Source organism: Odocoileus virginianus, chromosome 14 (assembly GCF_023699985.2).
Source record: "Odocoileus virginianus isolate 20LAN1187 ecotype Illinois chromosome 14, Ovbor_1.2, whole genome shotgun sequence".
In the NCBI taxonomy this organism is placed as follows: domain Eukaryota; kingdom Metazoa; phylum Chordata; class Mammalia; order Artiodactyla; family Cervidae; genus Odocoileus; species Odocoileus virginianus.
In genome coordinates this window covers 9,158,988-9,179,914 of record NC_069687.1, presented here as the reverse complement: position 1 = coordinate 9,179,914, position 20,927 = coordinate 9,158,988, and the positions used below count along the sequence as shown (strand labels likewise).

Here is a 20,927-nt window from a genome sequence, read left to right as displayed (position 1 = left end):
CACAAGGATGAATGGATGATCTAATTCTTTACTTTGAGAATATATGGGGAACAATGGGGCATCTATTGTTCCCTGCTTTGGGGCCTTAGCCAAAACACAGGCAATGAAAGAAAATTATATTAACATCCTGTCACAGTACCTTGTTGCAGCTATTTAATCATCTAAAGTTGTCCTCAGGTCTAATCGGTTGTGTCTCGCACCCCAAATAACCATGGCTTACAGCAGTTAGAAATTAATCTCCTCTGTGAGTTTCCTATTGCTGCATTAACAGATTACAACAGAATCAGTGGCTTAAACACAAATTCATGATCTAAACAGTTCTTGAGGGCAGAAGTGCAAAGTAGGTTTCACTGGGCTGAAATCAAAGTGTTGTCTCTGCAGTGAGTAAAAGTGGAGCTCTGGGGAATTCCCACAGCTGGGTTGGGGACAAAAAGAAGAGGGTCCCAGAAGGGGGATTTGACTCCTTTCTTCTGTCCTCCCTGCCCAGTTAGCATAGTGTCCTATGCCTGCCTCACCTGCTTCTCCCTGTCATCTCCTTAAGTCTGGAGCTGAGATTTTCAGCATTGTTACACTGTTGTCAGTCAGTCGTTAAGTCATCTCTGACTCTTTAAAACCGCATGGATTGCAGCACACCAGGCTTCCCTGTCCTTCACCATCTCCCGGAGCTTGCTCAAACTCATGTCCATTGAATTAGTGATGCCACCCAACCATCTTATCCTCTGTCGTCTCCTTCTCCTCCTGCCCTCAATCTTTCCCAGCATCAGGGTCTTTTCTAATGAGTCAGGTCTTCACATCATGTGGCCAAAGTATTGGAGCTTCAACTTCAGCATCAGTCCTTCCAGTGAATATTCAGGTTGATTTCCTTCAGGATTGACTGGTTGGATCTCCTTGGGATCCAAGAGTCAGCATGGTAGCCATTAGTGAGGGGTTGGCTATTGAACATTTGAAATATGATTAGTCCTCTTTGAGATACGCTCTGGACTCAGTGGTAAAGAATTGCCTGCCAATGCAGGAGACTCAAGTTCAATCCCTGGGTCAAGAAGATCCCCTGGAGGAGGCCATGGCAATCCACTCCAGTATTCTTGCCTGGGAAGTCCCAGGGACATAGGAGCCTGACAGCCCACAGTCCATGGAGTCACAAAAGAGTCAGACTTGACTTAGCAACTAAACAACCCAACAACAGCAATAAACATAAAACACAAACCAGATCGCAAAGACTTAGCTTACTTTTTTTTTTTAACTATCTAGTGAATACTTGTCATGTTGATTGTGTTAAAAGATATTTTAGATATATGGGATTAAATAAATATAATATTAAAGTTTAAAAAAAAAACTGTTGCACCCCCTCCTGAAGCCACCTAGAGAATCCATTTCCTTGCCTTGTCCAGGTTATAGAGGCTGCCACTCCCTTTGGCCATTTGCCCCCTTCCTCCATCGTCTAAGCAGGCAGCATGGCTTCTTTGATTTTCTGTCTCTGCTTCTGTGGTCACATCACTTTCTCTCAATGCCCCCATCCTGTATCTCTCTCTGAAGACCTTGTGGCTGTCCTGGGCCCACTTGGATAATTCAGTGTAATCTCCCTCTTTCAAGAGCTTTAACTTCACCACACCTGCAGAGTCCCTTTGCTACATAAGAAGCCTATCACAGGTTCTAGGTAAGTAGGATGCATGTATATCTTTGGTGGGGGAAGCATATTATTTACCCAATCACACCCTGTCATGCTAGAGTCTAATTGTCCGGATCTGGTATCACACCTTTCGGACCTGGGTTTTGGCTCCTTCATACTCTGTGATCACCATCTCTGGAGGGTTGCCCTCACCTGCGTTCTCCTCCTTGACCTCAACCTGTCCACATTTTGGTGGAAAAGGTGGGGAAAGGCATCCTTTTTTTTTTTTAAAGTGGGGGTGGGGGATGCCTTTGTAAATACTTTCAGAGCTTAGTCACGTGGCCAAATCTCCCAGCAAGGGAGACTGAGAAATGGGTCCAAGTGAAAAACAGTTTCTATTACAAAGTGGAAAAATGAGAGAAAAGTCTACCAAGATGTTTATGCCCAAGAATGTTATGCACATGCTGATGGCAATAGTCCTCTTGATCGCTGTACCCAGTTCTTAATAAAAGCCTCATTTTGAGAGATCCCGCCATGCTTCCATCTAGTACCAGTTAACTCCCGGTAGTTAACCGTGACATACTTTCTTTGACCAAATTATATCAGCTTCTTTCTGTCTTGTCAAATCTTCTTAGTGATATCAGTTCTTTAGAATTAGTTCAATGGTGATAAATTGAATTCCTAAGAAGGATTTACTCAATATTTGCTTTTAAAAGATGATGTGTGCATGTCAAGTCACTTTATCATGTCTGATTCTTTGCAACCTTACGAACTGTAACCCAACAGGCTCTTCTGTCCGTGGGATTCTCCAAGCAGGCATACTGGAGTGGGTTGCCATTCCCTCTTCCAGGAGATCTTCCTGAACCAGGGATTAAACAGAAATCTCTTGTGTCTCCTGCATTGATAGGCAGGTTCTTTACCACTAGCGCCACCTGGGGAGCCCTTAAAATATGGGACACACTGTGAAAGACTCTTATCCTTCATATACTGTACCTTTAAGTAGCCAAATCAATTTAAGTGAATTTCGTTAGAAGCACCGGAGCTGAAACAAACTAATGAAAGAAACTGGTGTGTCAGGTGGTATTTATTTTTGCATTAAGCTACAAATACTCCCTTTTGGTCCTTGAAGATTTAGTCTAAATATTTAATTCTAATAGCTTTTGGAATTGTTGATGGAATTAGTCTTAATGACTCTTTTAACAAACAGTTTACCTTAAAAATAGATGGAAGCTTGTTTTATTATCGTGAAGAGGAACTGTGAGTTTATCCTCAGGGAAAATCTGGCTTGGTCTTCAGTCGCATAGACTCTGAATAGTCTGTTTCCTTTTTTTTTCTCTCTCTCTATAATACCTTTTATTGAAATAAGGAGAATGTTTGCATAGCTACCACTAATTTGGAATTTTTTTTCTCTGCTTCGTGTGATTACATCAACAGGTTTATTCCACTTAAAAAATGACTGGAAAACTGGCACAATTTTGAGCAATCAAATTTTTCTTAAGTGAGCAATGTCTCAGCTGGTTACCTTTTCAATGCATGGCAACAATTCAAATTTTAACTTTCATTTAAAAAATAGGTTCCTGATGAAGTGATTGAAATACAAGCTGTAAATGTCCTGGGTTGAATGAGTGGATGAACTTGGGTTGCTTAAAAGCTCCAAGGATTTACACCACCCTTTCTTTATATCTCAAGTCACTCATAGCAAATTAGAATTGACAAGTTTTATGCACCAAGAGCCTTCAAGGACAGCTAACACAAAAAAAAACATGTATTTGTTACTTCAGAATTAAAGAGTCTCTCTATGCCTACTGAGCAATCATTGTTTAGATTCCAGCTAAATCTTACCAGATTAAAGAAGTTACAAAACTGTTTTCAAAGAGAGGAAGAACATATACTGGCTGACTGTGTCCTCATATCTATTTTGGGTGCCAGTGAATATCCTCGGTGGAAAGAACAACTATTCTCCATGTTCAAGGTTAATTATTTATTGAAGCTTTTGTCCAAGTCAGAGATGTCATTTATCACAAGGAAAGATTTGTTGCTTCTAAATTCTAAGTATAGAAGGCAGAACTTCCAAATCTCGCTTTGAAAACAGAACTACAAGTGGGATGCTCCCCATATAACTTACAGTCACAGCTATAGATTTTCACTAACTTTGTCACTTTCCACCCCATCGTTGTCTAATCCCTAAAGGGCACCTCTTCCAGAGGTCAGAGATCACGGAAAAAGTAACGTGAAATCCCACGCCCTCTTTGTTTTCTATTTGGAGGATAATTGCTTTAGAATGTTGTGTCAGTTCCTGCTGTACCACATCGTGAATCAGCTGTAAGTATACATACACATATATCCAAAATCACTGTGGATGGGGACTGCAGACGTGAAATTAAAAGACGCTTGCTCCTGGGAAGAAAAATTATGACCAACCGCGACAGCCTATTAAAAAGCAGAGACATTACTTTGCCAACAAAGGTCCATCTAGTCAGAGCTATGGTTTTTCCAGTAGTCATGTATGCATGTGAGAGTTGGACTATAAAGAAAGTTGAGTGCCGAATAAGTGATGCTTTTGAACTGTTGGAGAAGACTCTTGAGAGTCCCTTGGACTGCAAGGAGATCCAACCAGTCCATCCTAAAGGAGATCAGTCCTGGGTGTTCATTGGAAGGACTGATGCTGAAGCTGAAACTCTAATACTTTGGCCACCTGATGCGAAGAGCTGACTCATTGGAAAAGACCCTGATGCTGGGAAAGATTGAAGGTGGGAGGAGAAGGGGATGGTTGGATGGCATCACCAACTCGATGGATATGAGTTTGAGCAAGCTCCGGGAGTTGGTGATGGACAGAGAAGCCTGGCGTGCTGCAGTCCATGGGGTCACAAAGAGTCGCGAATGACTGAACGACTGAACTGCCTGCCCGCCTGATACATACATCCTCTCCCTCCTAAGCCTCCCTCCCACCCCTTCATCCACCCCCCAGGTCACCACAGAGCACCCAGCTGAGTTCTTGTGCTGTGGAGCAGCTCCCCGCTAGCTCTCCGTTTTACCCTTGTTAGTGTATACGTGTCAGTGCGACTCTCTTTGTCCCACCCTCTCCTTCCCACACAGTGTCCACGGGTCCATTTTCTACCTCTGCGTCTCTATTCCTGCCCTGCAAATAGGTTCACCTGTACCGTTTTTCTAGATTCCATATACATACGTTAATATACTCTGTTTTCTCTCTTTCTGACTTAATTCACGCTGTATGACACAGTCTACGTTCATCCACATCCCTGCCTTGTGCTCAGTCGCTCAGTCGTGTCCGACTCTTTGCGATCCCTTGGACTGTAGCCCGCCAGGCTCCTCTCCATGGGGATTCTCCAGGCCAGAATACTGGAGTGGGTTGCCATGCCCTCCTACAAGGGATCTTCCCAACCCAGGGATTGAACTCAGGTCTCCTGCATTGCAGGCGGATTCATTACCCTCTGAGCCACCAGGGAAGCCCTCTGTATGACAGTCTAGATTCACCCATGTCACTACAAATGACCCAATTTCATTTCTTTTTATTGGCATGTAGTTGATTGAAAATGTTGTGTTAGTTTCTGCTCTATGGCAAAGTGTATCAGTTACACATATACATATCCCCCGCCCCCACCCGTGCCCTGCTCATCTCACCTCCTGAAGGGTGCTGATGAAGATTCGGTACTTAACCCCTTTTCTCTAGACTCCCTCATCACCAGATTCTCCAAACAATCCTTGAGATGTTGCCCTTCCTCTCCATTTTTGCTGTAAGCTCTTCGTTACACAGATTGAACAAGTCCTCTCCCTAATCCCCATTCCCTGCTGGTCCAGCTGGCACTGCGCTTCTCCATCCCTTCTCTGTTCCAGCGCTGGGGGCGAGGCTCACCGCCCTGCTCAGCTGGCAGAGACAGGATGCTCTCTAGCGGTCTGGTCCAGGGAAGGAAGAGACGTGGGAACACTCTTGCTTGACACGTTTCATTCCATCACATCCACATGCCCTGCACGCCTCCTGTCGGCATGCACAGCACCCGGCTTCTGCTCCAGAGCAGCGACTCTGGTCATCGGTGTTCCCTGCCCAGGAGCATTCCCCCAAGGTGGGCCCTTCATTCCAGTGGGCGCACAGCACACCTCGCAGCAGACGAGGGCTCCTGTATCCAACCTACAGGAAGCTGGGGTGTGTCCAGTGAGAAATGGGATGCTGTCTCCCTTCTCCTTTTGCCCCAGCTCTGCTAAGGTTTGTGTTTGGGGAAAACTGAGCGTCTTTGCTGTGGACAGGGCCTCGTGGTTTCTGAGCTGCAGGATGCAATAAGCAGGAGAGATTGGGGGAGGGGCAGTGTGTGCAAGAGGTATGTGCTCTGAGAGCTGTGAGTGGAATCAGCACCAATTCAGGGCCCAGGTGTGACAGATATAATGATGCTCTAGAATTAACTACATAATTGGTTAAAGAGGAGACGGTTTTACATCCTCATGTTGAAACACAGAGAACAGAGAGACATTACCATCAAAAGTGGAGTGGGCAAGCCATAGGCTACTGTATTCTTTCTTTCTTTTCTCTTTTTTTTCTAGGTACCATTTTACCTAAACTAGCACTGCCTTCAGCCCAGCAGTATGTCAGAGAGGACAGTTATACAAATAGCAGATGAGGTTGCTCTCAGCTAAAATATTAAAAAACAAACCCATCAGGCTCTGATAACCTTCATTTGTTATAGAACTGTAAGAGTGTAAGCACTGTAGAGTTAGCAATAAAGACTATGACATCGATTATCATTGCATTTATAATAACTAATGCAGTCATCTTAATTCATTGTCTTCAACTAGCAGAATCTATTAGATACCTCTGTGTTGCAGATACCATGCTAGAGATCAGGAAATAGCAAGGAAATAAACAAGGCCCAGCCCTGCCTCACAGCTGGGCAGACGGACAAGCTCGCAGCAGACAGAAATGAAAGGTGGTACCCTTTTGTTCACAACCGGCAGGGAAAGGGCTTCCGTAGTGGCTCAATGGTGAAGAATCCGCCTGCCACTGCAGGGCACACGAGTTTGATCCCTGGGTTGGGAAGATCCCCTGGAGAAGGAAATGGCAACCCACTCCAGTATTCTTGTCTGGGAATATCTCATGGACAGAAAAGCCTGGCGTGCTATAGTCCATGAGGTCACAGAGTAGAACATGACTGAGCAACTAGCGAACATCAACAGCAACAAGGCAAGTAAAAGTGTTCCAGCACTGCTGAAATCTCCCCTGAACCTCAGAGGCATAATTCATTTAGCAATCATGATTTATGGAACATGTATTGCCCCACCTCCTGTTTACCTGGCTCGAAACTGAGTGGGATGAGTAAGATCTGACAGGTAGAAAAGGAGCAGGTGTTGTGTGGGGTCTCAGAGCTGCCTGATCAAAGGTGCAGGCTGTGACAATGAGCCACGTGGTGATGGTTGGGCAATCAGGTATGAGTAGGATGTCGGGGGCAGGTGGGCACCTCTGTGGCCTGAGTTGGGCTTATTTTTGTTCCTGTGGGAGTCAACCTTGGGAATGCCTTATCTGACGCTGCCGAATGGAGTCGGAGCCCTAAGGGCCTCCTAGGAGTTTGCCCTTTAAAATGTATTCTATATCCCTATTAATCACTGCCAGGTATGCATACAAACTCCAAGCCAGTGGTTTCCGGCCACGCTATTCATTTTGAAAACACCAATGCCCAGATCCTATTCAGAACAATTTAAACAGGATCTCAGAGGCTGAGGACGAGCAGAACTATATTTAAAACATAAACATTTAAATAAATAAAATATTTATTAAAATAAATCTATATTTTAAAATATATATTTTAAAACTATATTTAAAACTTTATATGTATTTTATATATAAAATATATAGTTTAGCATATAAGGTTATCGTTATACATCTGAGTCTCTTTTTCTGTTCTATACATATCTAACGATAACCCTATATGCAAAACAGAAAAAGAGACTCAGATGTATAGAACAGACTTGTGGACTCTGGGAGAAGGCGAGGGTGGGATGTTTCAAGAGAACAGCATTGAAACATGTATATTATCTAGGGTGAAACAGATCACCAGCCCAGGTTGGGTGCATGAGACAAGTGCTCGGGCCTGGTGCACTGGGAAGACCCAGAGGGATCGGGTGGAGAGGGAGGTGGGAGGGGGGACCGGGATGGGGAATACATGTAAATCCATGGCTAATTCATTTCAATGTATGACAAAAACTACTGTAATGATGTAAAGTAATTAGCCTCCAACTAATAAAAATAAATGAAAAAAATATATATAGTTTAAATTTAAACTATATTTAAAGCTGATTGAATCATTCTGCCCTTAATTTCTGGAAAAGAAACCAAGACAGAGCTGACAGTCATCGTGAGCCCAGTGGGTCCTGGGAGAGGTGGGCTGACTTGGACGCTTGTCTAATTATACCTCTATCAAGAGAGAGACCCACGGTGAAGGCAGTTCTGAGCAGTGACAAACAGCTCCGTTCACTCTTTCCACGCAAACCTCACATATTCATGTGCTGATCTAAATTGAATATCCTGCACAATATTTTTGCAGGATAAAAGGCTATTGGGTGAGTGTGTATTGTACTCACCTCGTGTAGACAGGTCTGAAAGTCACTAAGATCTTTCATCCAAACTCTGATGGTGGAAGTTTCTCAAGTAGCACAGTCTTGGTGGAGATGTTTGTGGGATAGTAAAAACATGTAAGATGGAGATGGTTATAAATCCAGGGACCTCAAAATACAGAAGGGGAAGATTGGTAGGAAATAATGCAGTGACCAACATTTAGACAAACCATGAGGATCTAATGGTCATGAGACTGTGAAGAAAGTTCCCTTGATTCTCACACTTTCTGGACCATTGAAAGTAATGATGTGGGAGAGAGTAGCTTTGGGGAATAAAACAATTTCATAAAAAAACACGCCAGGAACTTTCACACAGAGGCTGAAAGTGGTGGAAGGACATTAAAAGGGTAAGATAAAGAAAATCAGATTATTTCTGGTGGCAATTTAAAGTTCAATGACTTTGAACCCATCTTCTCTTTTGGATTTCTATCTCTATATACTTGGAACAATTTAACAACCTCCAGTTTTAAGTTTAATGCATTAAAAATAAAAACCAATTTGAGGTGCGGCTCTCATATCACATTTTTGACAGCTTGGCTGGGTCTTGAGCTGAAGGGCATGGCTTGGCGGTCATTCTGCTGGAGGTGAAAGACAGACGTGAAAAGAGTTCTTTAACATCAATATTAAGGATTAACAGCCCGGCCCTAGTTAATACGGTGGTTCTTCATTCTGTTTCCTTCCCTGAACTTTCTTATCTAAGCCAAAGGGATGGTATGAAGGGGAACTGTGGTGAAGTACCCAATAGAATTTGGGGCACAGCCTCTGGTCTACAGAGAGTTAAAACATTAAAAAGAAAACATAGTCATCAAAGAGGCAAATAATGATTCAAAGGCTATGTGCCCAAGTTGTGTGTGTTTCTGTAAACCCCTTTCAAGTCTTTCTGAATGACAGTGGGAAGTCAATGAATCATAAACTGATTGCAGGCGGGCTAGACAACAAGGATATCCAGGGCTAGTTGGATAAAAGAAAATATTAGCTCAGAATAACTTTCTCAAAGAAAATGTGTCTTCATGTTCCTTATTCTTTAGAAAACTATATATATATATATATATATATATATATATATATATATATATATATATATATTGGTTGAATGACTAAAAATTTCATGCAGTAAAAGATGTGTAGGGTCATGAGATCTACCCTCCAGGAAATTATTCAGCATCACTAAGACCAATGTTGATTCATCTGTGCCCTGGTGTCTAGCATCTGAGGTTATACTTTTCCATGGTATGTGGAAGGATGTGCCATCAGAATTAAAGCTGAGGTCCCCTCTGGGCCTTGGTGACTGTAGTGTTATTGGAGGTCTTTATTTTGTCATCACATGTTTCACTGTGCATCAGTGGATAAGGGGAAGGTGGTGATGGAGCGGTAACCAGGTCACCTTCCTAGCATCCCAGGGGCTCACAAGCTGTGGCTTAGGATACTGCTCTAATCCAGAATGTGCACTGGGTTTCCACTTGGTATTATTCCCCAGGCTCCTGTCCCCCACCTTCATTCAAAGTTTCTGTGCTCACATGTATATGGGCACTGGCCTTACTCAAAGGTGTCTGGCTGGTGGGGACATTCTAGGTGCCTCTAACACCCTCCCTATCATCGTCAAGTGTCCACCGATCTCACTGCCCACAGACAAGTCGCCTGAATGACTCATCTCTGTCACATGTCTGCATTCTCAGAAATGGGTCTCATGAAGGATTTGAAAGCTTTTTTTGGTGCTTTTTTAGCCTTTCTTCCTTCATAAGCAGTTTTATTATTATAGCCCCTTTCCTGACACTTCCAGAGATGTAAATACTTAGCTGGTCTCAATGGAATCTGTGCTGTGTGAACTAAGTCACTTCAGTCATGTTCAACTGTCTGTGACCCATGGACTGCAACCCACCAGCCTCGTCTATCCATGGGATTCTCTAGGCAAGAATACTGGAGTGGGTTGCCATGCCCTGCCCCAGAGGATCTTCCCAACCCAAGGATCGAACCCACTTCTCTTACACCTCCTGCATTGGCAGGAAGGTTCTTTACCGCTAGCGCCATCTGGGAAGCATCATCAGTTCTGAACGGTTGAGCAAAACATCTGCACTTACCTGTGTAAGAGGGAGATGCCGAGTAATAGAGTGATACTCCCCAAGTCAAACCAGGCTACAACTGGGCCACATTTATCCCTGGGGTCTCCATAGGTCTTAGATCAGATATTAGCCAGTATTCTTATTACAAAGTACCGTGCCCACTTTTCATGATATATGGAGGATCATTACTTACTCATGACCAAAGAAGCCAAGGTTTTGATTAAAGCAATTTCTTGAGCCACTACCTAGAACACCCCGCACACACATTCACAGTACTTCATCTGTGAAATTGCAGGTGAGACAAACATAAAATAATCTGCCTCTATTTGGACCTATTTAAGGACATTTGCTGTCAACAAATCATTCCCTTCAAAAGAAAGGAATATCTTTTTAAAACAAATGTGTAAGTTGTTCCTGTATGTAAGCAATGGGTCCATTCCCTTCTGAAATACTTTACATGCTTCTGTAGGAACCAACCCCCCCCCCCCACCCCCGAGAATTTAAGAGAAATGCCCTGAATTCCTACGGAGGCAGTACATTTTCTTCTCCTACCCGGACAACTGCCTCTTCCCACGGCTGCCACCCTCCCTGAGATGGCTTTAGCTGTTTGCCCCTAGACCCTGCTTTTGTCGGTCGCCACCAACTGCCCAAGACTGCTGGGTCAGCTGTCAACTTCTGGACTTGTCTCACTCAGAGGCTGTAAACAACCAGCCGTCTGCCCTGGGATTTCCCCTTCCTCCTTCCCACCTCCTGTCCTTTTGCCCCTGAACCCACAGTCTGCTGTCAGTAGGACCCCCTGTATCCAGCACCCATGCATACGTGCGTGCTAAATCGCTTCAGTCACGTCTGACTCTTTGCAAGCCCATAGACTGTAGTCCGCCAGGCTCCTCTGTCCATGGGATTCTCCAGGCAGGAATACTGGAGTGGGTTGCCATGCCCTCCTCCAGGGGATCTTCCAAATCCACGAACCAAACTCATGTATCTTATGTCTCTTTATGGATTGCTCTTTCCAGAAAGTCCTCTGCCTTCCATCAAGGAAACCCCCAGCCCCTGTGAAGTGCCCTGACCCTCTGCAGATCCTCAATCCTCTTATGCCTCTATGTTTCTTACGTTTCTTTACCTCTAGCATTATACCTGGGAAGCCCCTATCCAATACCCACCCCTTGCCTTTTCAGTCTTCTTGCTCCGAGACCCACCACCCCCAAGGACCCCCCCAGCCCCCTGCAGCCCTCTAACATGGTGACCTTTCAGGTCCCAGCCCCTCTTCTTGGAGGTGGACCAGGTATCTCCCTCTTGCTCATTGCTCTTTCCAGAAAGTTCTCCTCTGCCTTCCATCAAGGAAACCCCCAGCATCTGTGAAGTGCCCCAACCCTCTGCAGATCCTCAGTCCACTGACTAGTGTGCATTCACCATCTCCTTCCCCAATCTCCACTTTCCTCTCTACCCAGCTTAGATTCCCAGAGCTTCTGTGACTTGCCTTTTGCATCTCCTTGTCCCTGTCTCCTTCCAGGTCACTCTCCTGACCACCCCATCCAATTCCATCTACTCACACCTGTTTTGGGGCGCCTGAATGCGGCTGGAGAAAAAACACACCACCCTGGGTATGAGTTTTCTCATACCTGTGAATCACTGCCACCACCCTCAAGTTCCATCTCAGCTTCCGGCCACTGGACCACCTGGCAATGGTCAGCCTGCTTCCCACTTACCTCGAGAGCCATCTCACGTGTCTCTTCTTCCTCTCTTCCTTCCTCTTCCCTACCTTCCCATCTCCTCTTCCATCCTCTAAACTCCAACTCTTCCTCACTCTCAGCAGATGACCCCGCTTCTCATCCCCACCCCGCCCCTTCAGGAAATGTCAGAAAGCAAGACCCCCCCCCCTTTTCTTAAGAACTGTTTCCCTTCTCTCCTGCCTGCCAGGTTTTTCCTCTTCTGTGTCGAGACATTCCCATCAGCTTGTGAAACACTGCAGTCTCCTCCAGGGGGTATATTAAAGCATCTCTGAGCTGCTCTAGCTCTTCAAGCCCCATTTCTCTGCTCCCTGTAATAGTCAGCCTTTGCACGAAGCTGTCTGCACTCACCATTTCTCTTTCATCAATTCTCACTATCTTTTGAGCCCACCTGAGTTAAGGAGATTTACCCACCAGACCAAAGAAAGTTCTTTTGTTTCAGTCATGCTGACTTCCATCTTCCCAAGCCCAGTGGTCTGTTTTGGGTCCTTCTTGTTATTCAGCTGGTCTCCTTCTCCTTTCTGCATCTTCTTTCCTGATCTCGCCTGACATCACACCCTTCTGGTTCCACTCCCGGCTCATCCTGCTCCTTCCCGGTGTCCTGTGAGTTGTCTCCTTGCTGTCTGTGCCCTCTCAGTATTGCGGTGCCCCGGCCCTGTGTCCTCTGCTTTCCACTCTTTGCACTCACACGCAAGGCTTCCATCCATTCTCTTAACTTTATATGATATCTGTATACAGAACTCCAAAATTTTGCCTCGGGTCTGACATCACTCCTGAAATTCCAGTTTTCCGCTTCTGCTTTATTCTCTTTTCTGTTGTGTCCCGCAGGCATCTCGAACTCAGCACGCCCCAGATGGCACTACTGATCTCACCTCCCAAAGCCCCTCCCTCTCCACTGGCCCCTGTCTCAGTGAATGGCATCTCCAGCCCCCCTTGTTCACACCAGCAGCATCGAGGTCAGGTTTGTCTCTTCCACACCCGCCTGCAATTCAGGAGACCCAGATTCCATCTCTGAGTTGGGAAGATCCCCTGGAGAAGAAAATAGCAACCCACTCCAGTATTTTTGCTGGATGAATCCTATGGACAGGGAAGCCTGGTGGGCTACAGTCACATGGGGTTGCAAAGAGTCAGACATGACTGAGTGACTAACACACACGCACACACACATGCTTCCACACCCAGTAGCCCAGGCATCAGCAGACCCTCCCACCATTGATGCCAGACCAGCCCCTAGCTCGCCATTAACCCCGACTCAGGCCAGGGTCATCTCTTCTTGACTCTAGAGGAAAAGCTCCTTACCTCGTCTCCTTGCTGCTGCTTGAATCTCCCCAGACTGCCCTGGCACCCACAAGGTGTCCTGTTTCCTGATTGCCTCCTGCTCACTCCCCTTCCGTCACAGAGACTTTCCCTTCCGCTCACAGCAGCCCAGACCTCTCCCACCCCAGGACTGTCGTCTCTGCTCCTCTCTTGGCTTGGAAACCCCAGCCTGTGTCTTCAGCGTCTGGCTTCTCGCCATCGGCCAGGTCCCTGCTGCCTTGTTGACTGTTCCCGGAGTGCTTGGCCAACCACACGCCGTGGGACAGCAACTCTCCACCTGCATTTCTCAACTCTCTTACTTTGCTTTCGGGAACTTAACAATCGGCCGCATCTTTTTACTGAGTTCAAGTTGATTTGCAATGTTTCAGGTGTACTGCAAAGTGATTCAGTTTTTTATCTTTATATATATATATATATATACTATTTCAGATTCTTTTCCATTATGTTATTACAAGTTATTCCATTATAGATTATTACAGTGTAGTTCCTTGTGCTGTATAGTAAAGTGAAAGTTGCTCAGTCGTGTCCAACTCTTTGTGACCCCACGGACTATATAGTCCATGGGATTCTCCGGGCCAGAATACTGGAGTGGGTAGCCATTCCCTTCTCCAGGGGATCTTGCCAACCCAGGGATCAAACCCAGATCTCCTGCATTGAAGGCAGATTCTTTACCACTGAGCCACCAGGGAAGCCAAGAATACTGGAGTGGGTGGCCTGTCCCTTCTCCAGCGGATCTTCCTGACCCAGGAATCGAACTGGGGTCTCCTGCATTGCAGGCAGATTCTTTACCAGCTGAGCAATCGGGGCTGCTATATAGTAGGTCCTTGTTTATTTTATAAATAGTGATGTGAATCTTTAATCCCAGACTGCTAATTTATCCTTCCCCTGGTTTCCCTTTGGTAGCCGTAAATTTGTGTTCCGTGGCTGTGAGTTTTTACTGTTTTTCAGATGAGTTTATTTGTATCAGTTTTTTCGTTTCCACACATAGGTGATACCATGTGATATTGGTCTTTCTCTGTCTGACTTGACTTAGTATGAGATTCTCTAGGTGCATCTATGTTGCTGCAGATCACATCCCTCTTTATGGCTGAGCAGTACTCCATTGCATCATTGTACATGATTACCACATCTTCTTTGTCCATCCACCTGTCTATGGACACTGAGATTGCTTCTGTGTCTCGGCTGTTGTAAACAGTGCTGCTCTGAACCTCAGGTGCAGGTATCTTTTCAAATTAGAGTTTTTATGTTTTCGGTATGTCGCATTGAGTTTTCACTTGTTTACTGTTTGACTTTGGGTGGCCCATTAACTTCATAAGCTCAGATTCTTCCTCTGTAAAATGGAGGTAAATAATAGTATCCAACCCATGAAACTGTTGAGAAAATCTTGTCGTGGAGTAAATAGTAAGTGTTAGGTAATAGCTTTTAAAATAGCATACTTGTAATTTTGGCTTTATCCTACCAGTCAAATAGAGCAATAATGAGAATTACATAAAAGAAAGACACAAATATTGAAATGAATATAAATTCTATTCTTGGTTAGCTTTCATCTGATTATGTTTTTACTACGATTCCTTATAGAGAATTGAGTCCCTAAGACAAGTCAGGGAAAAAAAGCCAAAAGTGTTGAAAATGGTTGTGTCTGTGAAGCAGGAGTTAAGAGTGGGGCAGATGTCTGCTTTTCCTTGATAATGCCAGTACTATTTGACATCTTGGTTTGATAAGACTGAGCTTGAATTAAAAAAGAAAAAAAAACTGAAAGGGAAAAGAAATACTGTGGCATCTTAACAGGAGTTCTCAGGGGAGGAGGAGAGAGTGGAACTGTTGGTTATTTTTATTTTCGTCTTTGTGCTTTCTAAATACAAAATGATCCATGATGTACTTATTTAGTTTTCATAATGAAAAATGGTATATATGCTTTTCCTATAGTAACCAAATGTTGGAAGGTGAATGGAGAATTAATTGATAGGAGAAAGAAATGGCAACCCACTCCAGTTTTCCTGCCTGGAGAATTCTATGGACAGAGGAGCCTGGCAGTCCATGGGGTCGCAAAGAGTCAGAAACGACTGAGTGACTAAGCACATATTTAATATGCTCTAATAATTCCGGGGGCAAGTCAGAGAACACAGCACCCTAGGTGTGACTTCTCAGCACAGTCATGCTGAAGGCCTTGAGCTGGTGGAGACGGAGGCATTTGTGGCACAGAAGAGGCTGAAAAGAGTGTAAGGGAGATAAACCAGAAGGGACAGTGGTCCTAGGCATTCTGATCGCTAGTGGCTTGGTCTCAAGAACAAAAGAGTGAAGACTCTGGAAAACTTTAAAGTTGTTGAAAAGAGGATCAGACAGAGCTGGAGCCAGGCAGGCAGGGTTTCAGGGTCATTCTGAGCATCCTATGTGCATGCGTGCTGTCGCTTCAGTCTTGTCCAACTCTTTGGGATCCTATGGACTGTAGCCCGCCAAGCTCCCCTATCCATGGGATTCTCCAGGCAAGAATACTGGAGTGAGTTGTCATACCCTTCTCCAGGGGATCTTCCCAACCCAGGGATGAAACCCGTGTCTCTTATGTCTCCTGCATTAGCAGGAGGGTTCTTACCACTCACCACCTGGGAAGCGCCTCTGAGCATCCTGTTTTCATTTAAATACAATCTTCAGCCAAAGCAGAGTTGCAAAGGGATCACTTATTCCACACCCAGAGAGGAAACCAGCGTTCAGGGCAGGCCCTGCCGGCATCAGGCTGGCTGGAGGAAGCCGGAGGTGGGTCTCAGTGAACACTCCTCTCTGTTAACCTGGGTGACGGAAGAGCAGAGATCTGAGATCTCCCCTGACAGACTGGAGAAATGTTTCGCAAATTCGAATGCTCTGAACACCCAGTGTCAGGAGGTGAGGACTCCCCGTGCCTTCCCCACGTGATGACTGCGCGCTGTGCTGTCTGTTGCAGGACGGATGGTCACAGTATCACTTCGTAGCCTCATCTTCAACCATCGAGAGGGATCGGCAAAGACCCTACTCCTCGTCCCGCACGCCCTCCATCTCCCCCGTGCGCGTGTCCCCCAACAACCGCTCAGGTAAGAGGGTCCCGGGGCCAGCCATCTGCTTCCCTTGGATCCAAGTCCCTCTCCCCGGCCCCTTAACTGACCCCGCAGACCAGAGGGCCATCCCGACAGGGACATTTGCTAGAAATGTCAAATGCATCTGTTTTCTTTCTATAACAGGGGTGACTGTGTGTTCCATATGCACAAACTCAGAACAGACATCTTTCTGATAGAGTTCTACAAATCTCTAAGAGGTATCATAGGCATGAAATACACATCCTGGACCTGCATTCAGGGAGGAATAAGAATAAATAGAACCACTGAGTGTTTGCAGGTCAGGGTTTTCCATAGACATTTTTCCAACTTCAGGTAGTTTAAGTTTCATTTTATTGATTGTAATTGGGATACAAAGTAGGGGAAAGAGGGTGTGCTCTTCCCTCCTTGAGACTGACATGCATTGGAGAGCTATCGTTGCAGCTTTCATTACTGTTCTATACCTGATTTGCTTTTTATTATTACCTGTAAACCAGCAGATAAGTTATTTGTATATTCATATTATAACCAACCATGACTTTTAAATCATTCAATTTAATTTTTTCTAAGTTTATTTCATTCTTTTACAAAAATTTTTAATGAAGTATAGTTGGTATGCAACATTATATAAGTTATGGGTGTACAATATAGTGATTCACAATTTTTAAACATTATGCTCCATTTACAGTATTACAATGTACAATGTACAATATTAGCTGTATTCCCTGTGTTGTACAATATATCCTTCTAGCTCATTTTATACAAAATAATTTATACCTTCTAACCCCCTACTTCTATATTGCCCCTGCCTTTGTCTCATTTTTATTGCTTAACTTGGGAACTAGCTTTTCTTATCTACTTGTAAAGACACCTTATTTTTAAACCCTTTTTCAGTCACTTTATGTAATGCCAAAGATTAAAGAACTCATTGAAGGAAAAATATGAACATATTGCTTAGTATATAAGTGGCATGGCTTTTATTGTTGGTTTATTCTAGAATGCAATGAATAATTGTACTCACACATGCAGGTATATAAGCCTTTATTTAACAAAAGTTTTTCCTTGCCCTTCGCTGCCCTCCTCCTGCCAAGGAAACTATATTTTCTGGAACCACATCTCAAAGGACACAGTACAGAGTACCCTCAGCAGGGCGTCCCTTCTGCCCTTGAGCACGTTTGTCATGAAACTTTACATCATGCTTTACTATCAGAGCAGTGGGGGAAATCAGAAATGAATGGGGACTATTTGATTGAAATAAATTACCTTCTGCCAGCCCCTTGAAAGCTTTTATTTTTAGTGCTGTGTTATTGCTTGTAACATTTAGCTTCACACTGAACAAGAATTAGGAAACCCTGTGTAACTCAAGGAAGTGCCACTTGCCTCAGAAGCATGGAGGCGGCCTTTTACACATCATATCTTCATAATTCTTAAAAAGATAAGGAGATCAAACCAGCCAATCCTAACTCAGGAAATCGACCCTAAATATTCACTGGAAGGACTGATGCTGAAGCTGAAGCTCCGGTCCTTTGGCCACCTGATGTGATGAGCTGACTCATCGGTAAAGACCCTGATGCTGGGAAAGATTGAGGGCAGGAGGAGAAGGGATGGCAGAGGATGCGATGGTTGGATGGCATCACTGACTCGATGGACATGAGTTTGAGCAAGCTCCAGAAGATAGTGATGGACAGGGAAGCCTAGCGTGCTGCAGTCCATGGGGTCACAAAGAGTCAGACATGACCAAGCAACTGAACACCAACAAGAAGATGAACAGCAGTGAGCCTGGGAAGCTCAAGGGTGGTGTCTTTGTAAAAGCTCTAATTTTGAAGAATCAGTCCGTGTTAGGAAGATGGAGTCATCATAAATTGGAAGGTGCCCAGGAAGAGAAGCACTGCCTTTCAGGATGCCAGCATCCCAGGGATGCAGCTAGAGTCCCGCCTGGTAGTCCCCTGGCACAGCACATCGAAGGCACCCAATAAACACGCGTGGGCGTGATTTGATTTTTTCCAAGAGTATCATCCTGGTTTACCGGAGACTCGGACCACTGTGTGTGAGGTCTCAGGAGATAATTACACACTTGACATAGTTTCATAAAGCCCACCATCTGTGCAATATTAGATTCTCATTTTAAAAGCTTCGTTCAAGAGGCTCCAAAATATTGTCCCTTTGTGATCGTTGGCAGTGACTCATAAAAGGCCAGTCTTTATGCAGTAGACCTGGGATCAGAGGAGCAAGGGCAGGAAGGGACTCTCCCAGGAGAGGAAGATGGAGGGAGAAGAGAGGACAGAGGGCAGAGGTGGAAGGGGTGAGTGAGACTCAGTAGCCTGGGTGCTGAGGATGTGCAGAAACTGGACCCAGAGCCCGGTTGAGTTATGTGGAATAGTTGCAAATTTCTTCCCTGGTTTCCCATTGGATTTACACCCAGAGATTCTGGCCCAACTCACTGGGGGGGAAGGTCCAGGTGTACCATCCATGTATTTTTTAGTATTTCAGGTAATTAATTCTGATGGGTAGCCAGGATTGGAAACCTGCTTAAGAGCTGAGCAGTGAGCCTCGATTTTATTTGACAGGTCTGAGAGGTGGGTAGGGGGCCTTTCAGGAAAGGATGGGTAAAGGCCCCTTTTGTTAACTTCCCATCCCTGGGCTGAGACATCCACTGATCCTCTCCCTCTTATCTATTCTGGCTTTATTTCCTGACCTGACGAAGAGCTCCTCAAGTTTAGAAAGTGGGCCATGACTCGTGTTTCTGTCCCCGGTGTCTGGCATGGGGCTTTGTCCATAGAAGAAACCAAGTTTGATGAAATCAATCAAGTGACAGGGAACAGACAGGCCCAGTGGCCTGGACCTGAGGGACCCTGCAAAGGATGTAGAACCAAAAGCAGGAGGGTAAACTGAGGCTTGATTGGGGAGGGGCTTGGACACTGTAAGAGAAAGAGAGATTTCTCCTAAAAGTCAGAGCTCCCCAAAGATTCCCTAGCCTTAATAACCACCAAGTGTACTTACTAAATGTGGATTCCTAGGCCCATATACTGAAAATTCAGATTCAAAATTTCAGGGATCTGATTTTAGGATCCCCAGGTTCTCAGGTGAATCTCAAGGTTAAACAAGTTTATGAAGCACTGCCCTCAGGCGTGGAAGATGGGGCGGACTCCATGCCTGCACTCTAGTGAGATGCAGGTGACTAAGCTTGGGATTCGAGTGGCCTCACTGAGGAGCATGGAGACCAATCTGAGGTCAGCCTGTAAGATGTGCACACAATGGCTGCCTTAGCACCGGCACACTCACCTAACCTCCACTTCTCCACATTGCTTAGTGGCTCCCACTCCATCTAATCTTTTTGAAACACAAAACTTATTTTTGTTTGTTTCCCTTAATCCAAGTAAATCTTTTCCTCTGTTCTGGGACCAGTTTGTTAAACCCAGGGAAGTCTAATTACAACCTGTCATTTTAGAAATGAAGACCCAAAGGGTTGACAGGGTTCAGTTTCCAGGTCTGACAGGCAGATAGTATCAAGGGTGCAGAGTGTGTGTGCAAGATTATTGAGGGCATTTGAAATGGAGCGAGGACACTCATCGGAAGACAGGCGCCCTCCTCATACCATGCCCCCGGCCACCTCTGCAGGTTGATGGAGAGGATCTTGGAGGTTGGGCTACATTGGCCCCACAGATAGCCTCTGCCTTCCTTTACAGCCATTTTTGTGTGACTCAGAATTTAAGCAAAACTCATCTGATTTAATCAGAGATTCTTCACTGTCAGTCATCACTCTTCTGAAACACATCTAATTTTTTTAAAGGAAGGAAGAAGAAAGGAAAGGAGAGAAAGGGAAAGAAAAGAGAAAAGAAAGAAAAAGAAACCAAGACGGATCTCATTTTTAAAACTGGCCCATACGCCTTGAGCAGGTCACAGCCCCACGAGGGTGTCTCTCTTGGGAAGATGCTCCCAGGATATAGTATTTAGTTCCCTGCCTCCAAGTTGCATGGCCCCTTAACTTGAAAGTACTGCGTGACGTGGAGGAAGGGGAGGGGGAAAGAGAAGAGTCAAAAGAACAAAAATAAAAATCAATTGACAGGTCCATGTACACATACTGACCTGCGCTGCGCCCAGCGCCCTTATGACTTCATGTGTTTGTGTGAGAAACTGCACGTGCTGTGGGATGACACAAAGAAAGTGACCCTTTCGATTTCTTTATGTAGCAAGTGCCCCAGCATCACCTCGGGAAATGATCAGCCTCAAAGAAAGGAAAACAGACTATGAGTCCACCGGCAGCAACGCCACTTACCACGGAACTAAAGGGGAACACACTTCCAGGAAAGACACCATGACAGGTGAGCCCACCTGTGCATGTTTGCCCCGAGGATCTGGTGATGGGACTCGGGGCAGGGCAGAGGGTGGGGACGTCAGGCTTCAGCGGCTTGGCAGGACGTGAGAGCTCGACAGCCAGGGTTCCCAGGGACTGGCGATGAGATGAAGCTGGGGGTATAAACACAGAGCATCTTGTTCCTGGAGAAGCTGGGAAGATCCTCAGTCTTTCTTTCCCCCC

General features: G+C 45.2%; 1 protein-coding gene across 8 annotated transcripts in view; it reads left to right on the top strand.

The window, feature by feature from the left end:
- The window catches only part of CTNND2 (catenin delta 2), a 1,048,486-nt gene that overhangs the window by 1,014,890 nt on the left and 12,669 nt on the right, over nt 1–20,927 (top strand). For all 8 annotated transcript variants that reach the window (XM_070476489.1, XM_070476490.1, XM_070476493.1 and 5 more), the window contains 2 exons: nt 16,264–16,390; nt 20,581–20,712. In XM_070476489.1, the coding sequence (XP_070332590.1) occupies nt 16,264–16,390; nt 20,581–20,712 (259 nt within the window). The remainder of the gene's footprint in view (nt 1–16,263; nt 16,391–20,580; nt 20,713–20,927) is intronic.